Below are 8,017 nucleotides of genomic sequence, written 5' to 3'. Positions count from 1 at the left end.
GGGTGCCACAGCACCCGGGGAGGGGGGGGAGAGCACCCGGAGGGAGGGGGAGGCAGAGCGCCCAGGGGGCGTGGCCTTCCCGCTCGGTGGGCGGGGCCTCCGCGCTCTCCCGCCTTTTTCCCCGGCTCGCGAGCGCGCCAAAAGCCCCGTGCCGCTCCTCCCGCTTCCCGCCGCCACAATGGGAGGCGGGCAGCCGGCCGGCCTTCCGCCCAATGAGCGCCGAGTTCGGGGCGCGGCGCGGGCCGCGATTGGCCGGCGGGGCGTTGTGGCGCCAAGTTCGAAGGGGATATAAAGGGGCGGCGCGGGCGGCTGGCGCCCAGTCTCTCGCCGCGCCGCCGCCATGCTGTCCGCCCGCGCCCCGCTCGCCGCCCGCCAGGAGCAGCCCCGGCTGCCGGCCATGAAGGGCCTGGCGCTGAGCGACAAGGAGAACACGGTGAGCGGCCCCTTCCCCCCTCCCTCCTTCCCTCCCAGGCCCTCCTCTCACCGCCCCGCTCTCCCCGCAGCCCCCGGCAGCGAGCAGCAGCCGCGTCCTGGCCAGCAAGGCGGCCCGCAACATCTTCCAGGAGCCGGTGAGTGCGCGCCCCGACGGCTTTTTCCCCCTCGAACGGCTCCGTCCCCGCTCCCTCGGGGCCGGCGGCGCCCCTCGGGGCCCGTTTCCCCTCCCTCAGCCGCTCCCTGCCCGCCGCAGGTCCCCCGGAGCGCGGAGCAGGAGGAGCCGCTGCTGCGGGAGAACCCCCGCCGCTTCGTCGTCTTCCCCATCCAGTACCACGACATCTGGCAGATGTACAAGAAGGCAGAGGCTTCCTTCTGGACGGCGGAGGAGGTGAGGGCTCCCCCCGGGCTCTTCTCCTCAGAGACACCCCCCCCCCCCCCCCAGCCTTGGGGCACCCCTGAGGCTTCGCCACGGGTGTCTCACCCACACCATCCCTGCCGCAGGAGCTTTTCTTCCTCGTTTCATCACTTTCTATTAATGTTTTCTATTAATGCATTTCTCTTAACGTTTCAGGTCGATCTCTCGAAAGACCTCCAGCACTGGGAGTCGCTGAAGCCCGAGGAGAAATACTTCATTTCTCACGTCCTCGCCTTCTTTGCTGCCAGCGACGGCATTGTGAACGAGAACCTGGTGAGTGTGGGGAGAGAGCCCTGACACCGAATCGCTCTGGGAATTGAGTCTAGCCAAATAACTGCATGGTTAATGGCACAACTGCTAGCTTGTCTGCTTAGGGCCTGTAGTGGTGGCTGATGCTAATTAGCAGACTCGGGTTGCTTTTTGTAATACACAAGTTTGCCCTTTCCACAGTGAGCATTGCCCTGTAGTAGTAGCACTTGCCCACTTCAGAGCCCCTGATCTGCTTCTAACCTGTCAGTGCTCTCCTCCCTAGTGGAGGCTGAGGAAAATTAAGAAGGTTCACTGTTCCTTGGATTAAAAACCAACTCATGACTTGGAGCTGTGAGGGGCAACTGCTCCTCCTCTTCCTTTTAGGCTCACACTTGTGGGACTAACCTGCAGAGAGTTCTGTGGGCTGAGCAAGAGTAGTTACAGACAGCACCCCTGCTTCTAACCTGCAACTTAGTTAAAAATTTTCACAAATGCTCGTTTATTTCCTCTAGGTGGAGCGGTTCAGTCAAGAAGTACAAGTCACAGAGGCTCGTTGTTTCTATGGCTTCCAGATTGCCATGGAAAATATACATTCAGAAATGTATAGCCTTCTGATTGACACGTACATCAAAGATTCTAAGGAGAGGTTAGTATTGCCTGGTAATGAAAGGTCTGAAACTTTTAACTGTTGAGATTTAAGTTATGTATATCCATTAATTTGACTCAAAAGCTGGTTTTGGGGTTTGAACTAGATGTATATAAAACAATGCTAAAAGTGCTGCTTAAAAGCAACTTCAGAATCTTTTTGTTCTTAAGTGTGTGAGAATTTACTTAGATTGCGGGAAACTGAAACCACTGAACACTGAAAGTAAGAAATGAAACTATCTAAAAGATAGAACAGTCAAACAAGTGGCTATATTAAATTACAGTAAGCTCTCATACAGAGGACCCACTGCACCTAGCAGGTAGTTCTGTAGGATAGTTTCAATGAGAATTTTACCCACTTCTATTAAAATCTCTAAAACCCAAGAAATCTAGTTAATGGTTAGCACCTAGTGACTTGACTGTTTTTGCTTGGTTTTAAAGCAAGCAAAATACTTTATTTCCCAAAAGTGGCTTTTGATGTTGATTAAAAAACAAAGCCAAAGTGTAACAAGATGGATCAATTCAAGAGTTGTATATTAAAGCTAAATTCAGGGCTTTTGAGCAGTCTAGACTGGATTTATTCTGGTATTTTTTTTGTAAGACCAACATCTGTTGAGAGGAATATCATATGGCACTAGATGTGGTCGAGAGAGATTTAGTTGCTGATACCTTGTTGAAAGCTGACATAATTTCTACTCCATGATGCTTAATTCCACCAAGTGTTTAAGGAAGAATTGTCTACTCCGTGGTGCTTAATTCTGTTAAGTGTTTAGGGAAGAATTGCTTACCTGAAAACTTAGGTTACCTGAAAACTTAGGTCTTGTCATTGGAGGTTGGTCTGTAGTTTTGAAAGCCTCGTTCAAGTATAATACTTGATGAAACTACTCCCCTTGACACTGTCAGGAGTTCATCTGAACTGGTGTTGATATGACAGAAAGGTGGTGCAGAGGTGGTAGATGGACACAAATAGAGGTGCAAAATAAAATGGGTCAGGTTACTTAAATATCGGTGTTGAGGGTACAGAGCACTTGTAAGAATAATACCATCTATGGCTCAGAGCGTTGTGGTAGTTGCTGTGCTGCTGTCTCATACTAATGATGCTTTTTGCTTTGCAGGGAATTCCTTTTTAATGCTATTGAAACGTTACCATGTGTTAAAAAGAAGGCTGACTGGGCCATCCGCTGGATTGGGGACAAGAAAGCAACATATGGTGAGTACGTCTATCGGAAGCAAAGCGAAATTCCTTCCCTAGCAGAATGGAGGAACCACCATTTCTCTAGACAGTTTGGAGATCGTTGTCACAGGATGAATAAATGCTCTCTGGTATAATTCTGGAGATGAAGATTTTCATCTTGCAAATGAACATGAATATTTGTAAAATTGTTGGTGTTTCAATTATTGATAGCTCCCATGGCGTTCGTCATACACTTTGCTGTACGAACAAATAGATAAGGCATGTCTGGAACTGCACTGGCCATTGGTCTCCAGCAGGCTTGTAACAGTTTGAGGCTGTGGCTCCTCTGCCCCAGTGATTCTTGATGTCTCACTTCACAGGTGAGAGGAGATGGTAGAGATCATTATTTTACTACTACTAAAGCATTAAGTGAGGCCAAAGGTCCTCACTTAATTGAGGATGAGCAGACACTGACTTCAATCTGCTGCCAAAATGACTATTCTTTGTGTGCAATCTTTGGAAAAAGGCAGCATTGATGTTTAACCTAGGGGAAGGAGCCTTGGCTTCAGCTACCTGCTAGCTACTCTAATTTGTTTTTACTTCTCATATTCCAAAGTTGTACTTGATAACCAGAAGCCTTTGCTATAATAGTTTTATGGACAGGCTATAGCACCCTTGAGAAGAAGGCTTCATTTTCCTTGGAGGACTCTGTTTATCGGTCTATTCACAACTTCTCAGCTTTAATCCTGTTAAGTCTGCTATGTGATACCAATATCCATTTTCTTGTAACAGGAGAACGTGTAGTAGCTTTTGCAGCAGTGGAAGGAATCTTCTTTTCTGGCTCTTTTGCATCAATTTTTTGGCTGAAGAAAAGAGGATTAATGCCTGGACTCACTTTTTCTAATGAACTCATCAGTCGAGATGAGGTAGGACTCAAATTTTAGCAGTTAATACGGTGATGTGTAACCTAGCTCGAAGTAATGGTATTCTGCTGGAGCCTGTATTTTTCTGCAGGATTGTATTTAGAAAGAGGCAGTCGGTAAAGCTCACTACGGCGTGTAAATATGTGGCCTCATGGATCTTAGTGAGTGAAAGTATTTTATTAACTCAAAAATAGCTTAAAGTTTCTCACCACCTCTTTCCCTCAGCGCACCTTGCTGAGGGAACAAGTGCAGTTGGTACTGGCCTGAATTCAATTGTACCTCCTCTTGGTTAGGCAGGAAGTTGTCTGCAGACAACACTCATGTGGCAAGCATAATAATGGTGCCTAGACTTTAGGCTAGTAGTTATTCTGTGTTACTGATTCGAGTGGTTCTTTTAAATCAGCATTCGTGACATAAGTTTCTGAAACTTCCTCCCAGGGTTTGCACTGTGATTTTGCCTGCCTCATGTTCAAGCACTTGATACACAAACCATCGGAGGAAAGGGTAAAAGAAATCATCATGAATGCAGTTCTCATAGAACAGGTAATTGTCTGCTGCTTGTTTAGGAACTTGATCACGATTAAGGGTAAAGCTGTGGAGCTGTTGGGTATAAAATTACCCTAGACAGTGCAGAATGAGCGCTAGCCTGCTGTACACGATGTGCTTTTATTATCTGCAGGAATTCTTGACGGAGGCACTGCCTGTTAAGCTGATTGGTATGAACTGCTCTTTAATGAAACAATACATCGAGTTTGTAGCAGACCGGCTTATGTTGGAACTGGGATTTAAAAAGGTAAGGCTAATACACAGAATCTGTCATGGGGGAAAGACCATATCAAGTTTAATGCCTTCCAGAAACCCGAATCCTAAAATGGCTGCAGCAATATTGGTATAACTTACAGATCCTGTTATTATTCCCGCTGTTAGGAACTGTGTGGGTACCCACAGAAGAAAAAGCAAAAGGATGCTAATGAAAAACACGTAGGAGTTGCTGTGCTTCTGTCTAACGGGAATTGGGATGTAAAGGCAGGAATGAACAGAGAAGGCTTGGGGCAGAGGTTTTGTTCACTATGTAGCAAGCCTGTCAGTGGTGTCATTAGCTGCCTTTGCACAGCTGATCTTTTTAATGCTTTCGTGTGTTGAAGATTTGAGCGCCCCTAGTGACTGTAGCACTACCTTTGCATTTCAGATATACAAAGCAGAGAATCCTTTTGATTTCATGGAGAACATCTCTCTGGAAGGCAAGACCAACTTCTTTGAGAAGCGAGTAGGTGAATATCAGAGGATGGGAGTCATGTCAAAGCCCACAGACAACTCTTTCACCCTGGATGCAGAATTTTAAATGGACTGAGATGGCATGAGTTAGTGTATGCTCTCCTCTTCACAAGGAAAGATTAAACATATTGAGTCACATTGTGACTTGATAATTTGTACTAAAATCCCCCTGTTGAGAGGTGTGGAGACATTGGTACTTTTAAGGAGGCTAGTGTAACCCCAGCAGTAAAATCCCTTTAATATTAGACTTTGCCAAAGGTGTTAATTCTTAGAATGCTTAGATGTATCTCTTGAAACATGCGCTACTTATACCTTCCTTCTGCCAGATGGGGGGTTTGGGTAATCACCACTAGCTTCTCCAGTTCTCCACATCTAGGAAGGACTGTTTGGGAAATTCTGGTCTTAAACTTGTTGAATACTCTGTAGAAAACTCTGGAGGCAGCTACGTGACCTCACTGCTTTCTTAGCAGGTTTTAAGTTTACTTTTTTATATTATTTTAATAGTTTGTACATAAACCTGGCACTTTAATTTTCAAAATAAAAAACTGTCTTGTAATACTCTAATGGTAAAATGCAAGTCTAAATGTTCATGATTTTGCAACCTAACCTTTCGTGACAGGTGCTTCTTTCCTGGTATATAACATGAAAGAATGGTTCTGTGAAACAGACTGTAATGACTTTAAAATCTGTCAAAGAACAAAGAAGTGTATGGAAGGTAAACAACTTGATAATAAGCTGGGTATTCTGTGTATTGGAGAATAACATGCAGCTTGCTTTTGGGCTCGATGGGTTTTCTTCAGTATCTGGGGAAGAAACTTGATGGAACTTAAATAATTTCTGTGAACTGGAAGAATGCTGAGTTGGCTTCTTTCTGCTAAAGGCTTCCCTCTTCGAGATTGTATATAATACATATGGTGCTTCTCAGAGATGCTGTCTGGGGTTAGAAGTCACTGATTTGCTGCTCCTTGCTCCTTCACTCTTGAGTGCACTGAAGCTGATGGTGTGTGACTGTTCTTCCCCTGGGTCCGTGAAGCTAGCAGGATGTGCACGTTTCTAAGGCTGTCCTAGGGAACAAAACCATAAATTAAAAAAATAATCCCACACCCCAAAGGCTGGAATGCAAGGCAGAAAATGCAAGACTTCTAACAGATGGCTCCAAAATGTCCCTGCAGCACTGATGCTGGTAACAGGTCAGCAATTGCAATGGGCTGAGAATAATGTGCTGGGAACTGGAATTGGGGATGTGTTGAACTGAATGGCCAGATGCATCATTTTGAAACACTGAAACTTGATTGTTTTTAAAGTTATTGGGCATGTTTCCTGCTAAATATCAGCATTGTTCCCTCAGCAAGTTGGGTTTTGAGCTTGGTTTTTGAGTAGGGTCTAGCTGTATCATAATCTTTTTCAACTTGATTCTCAATATATACCAACGATAGAAATGGTTAGGGTGGATAACTTTTTAATTTTTTATCCCTAACTCAGCAGATACGAACCAGATCTATATTTTCAGCGTACTATAGAAGTGCTGCTTGAAATGGAGGTGTGATGGCCAAGTCATCTTCCTGTAATGGCAGACAGGAAGAAAGTCTCTTGTAGCCAAGTGTATTTATGGGGTAACAGATACCGTAGACACGGGCGCATTAGAGATGGATTAGATAGGAATTAGTCAGAAGTGATTCAACGAGAGAATAAGGCTTGCTGTGGTTGGTATTAATCTCATCCTGGCGTCACAGATGTATAAATGCCTACTTAATTTTGGTTTAAGTACATGCCGTAATGCAAATCGGTTCTTATTGTGTGGTCCGGAGGAAAGCTATGCATCTGGTCCCACCTTTTTAAATTTTGTTTTCACAAGGAATTAAATGTCTCGCTGTTGCTTAGATTACATAGATCATGTCCAAGCCTTGATAAAATACTTATTTACTGAGAAGCGATTAGTTTCTAATTCAACTGAGATGCCAGTTGTTTTGACACTTGATCCTCTTAAGCATTGAGGAGATAATGAAAGCTGTCACTTCTCTTCAGAAGTAAACCAATAGAAAAATGAATGTAAGTGAAAATTTAACTGACCCTTCAGGATATGTTTAGGAATTGAGTTTGAAGAACCAGTAGAGACTGAAGCAAAGTGGTGAAAGTACTGATTTTTTTGTACATGTATGAATCAGAACAGCTGTCTGGTGGGGGTTCTGGCACAGTAATTGCCGCAAGTGAAAAGCAATTAGGCTAGTAGAGGAAAAATACTGAGGGATAAGTAAAAACGGATATGTTTGGTGCAATACTGTCTGTCAGTTAATTTATGCAGACCTGATCCCTAGCTATCCCCCCGTGTGTTCTATTGCTATTAAAACTAACAGCTTTTAATAGCACCAGACGCAATGGAAGAAGAGTAACTTCAAGCCCAATTTCTTGTTATATTTTTTTCTGGTGATTTTAAAACAAACTTGCATGGGTACAGGTGAGAGATTCTGACACGTTTTCTGGCACGTTTTCTCTTTCAAAGTTGCATGTCAGATGTAAAATATTAGGCAATGTGGGGGAGTAAGAGCAGTGACCTAAGGTTAGGCTCGTCTTCAGGAAGCATCTGCAACATTAGAATGTAATGACAAAGAAAATCCCCATATTTCTCAAATTTCCTGGAGTGATTACAGCAATTTGTGCCCAGAAGAGGTCAGAGAACAGTTCCTGCTGCTCATGCCTGCAGCAGGGCACAGCCAGCCTGCAAATCTGAAGGCATATTAACAATCTGGAGCAATCCCTGAAGGGTAGCTGCTTCCTCTATGCTGGTGAGAAGTCAGAAAATTTGCCAAAAAATAATAAGTGAATGGAGTTCTTTCAAAGCCTACTTCTCACAGTCAGTGATGCCTCATTTTATTTTAAGCTGTTGATTACCTATTACCTCTT

The 8,017-nt window shown here is 44.6% G+C and overlaps 1 protein-coding gene across 1 annotated transcript; it reads left to right on the top strand.

Annotated features, from left to right (window-relative positions):
* Window positions 1-317: 317 nt before the first annotated feature.
* Window positions 318-5,680, top strand: RRM2 (ribonucleotide reductase regulatory subunit M2). The gene is made up of 10 exons (XM_035542939.2): window positions 318-433; window positions 504-569; window positions 689-823; window positions 1,007-1,123; window positions 1,612-1,745; window positions 2,860-2,954; window positions 3,711-3,844; window positions 4,280-4,384; window positions 4,521-4,634; window positions 5,031-5,680. Exons 1-10 carry the CDS (start codon window positions 341-343, stop codon window positions 5,181-5,183), a joined length of 1,146 nt encoding a protein of 381 aa, XP_035398832.1. The 5' UTR covers window positions 318-340; the 3' UTR covers window positions 5,184-5,680.
* The last annotated feature ends 2,337 nt before the right edge of the window (window positions 5,681-8,017 follow it).

The sequence above is a fragment of the Cygnus atratus genome, chromosome 3 (genome assembly GCF_013377495.2).
Source record: "Cygnus atratus isolate AKBS03 ecotype Queensland, Australia chromosome 3, CAtr_DNAZoo_HiC_assembly, whole genome shotgun sequence".
Classification (NCBI taxonomy): Eukaryota; Metazoa; Chordata; class Aves; order Anseriformes; family Anatidae; genus Cygnus; species Cygnus atratus.
This window is presented reverse-complemented; position numbering and strand designations above follow the sequence as displayed.

Bases quoted from the DNA above. Each gene is read 5' to 3' on its own strand.
- RRM2 (XM_035542939.2), top strand. From the start codon at position 341: ATGCTGTCCGCCCGCGCCCCGCTCGCCGCCCGCCAGGAGCAGCCCCGG. The intron at 434-503 runs GTGAGCGGCCCC...CTCTCCCCGCAG, and splicing joins TGAGCGACAAGGAGAACACG to CCCCCGGCAGCGAGCAGCAG. The intron at 824-1,006 runs GTGAGGGCTCCC...TTAACGTTTCAG, and splicing joins CCTTCTGGACGGCGGAGGAG to GTCGATCTCTCGAAAGACCT.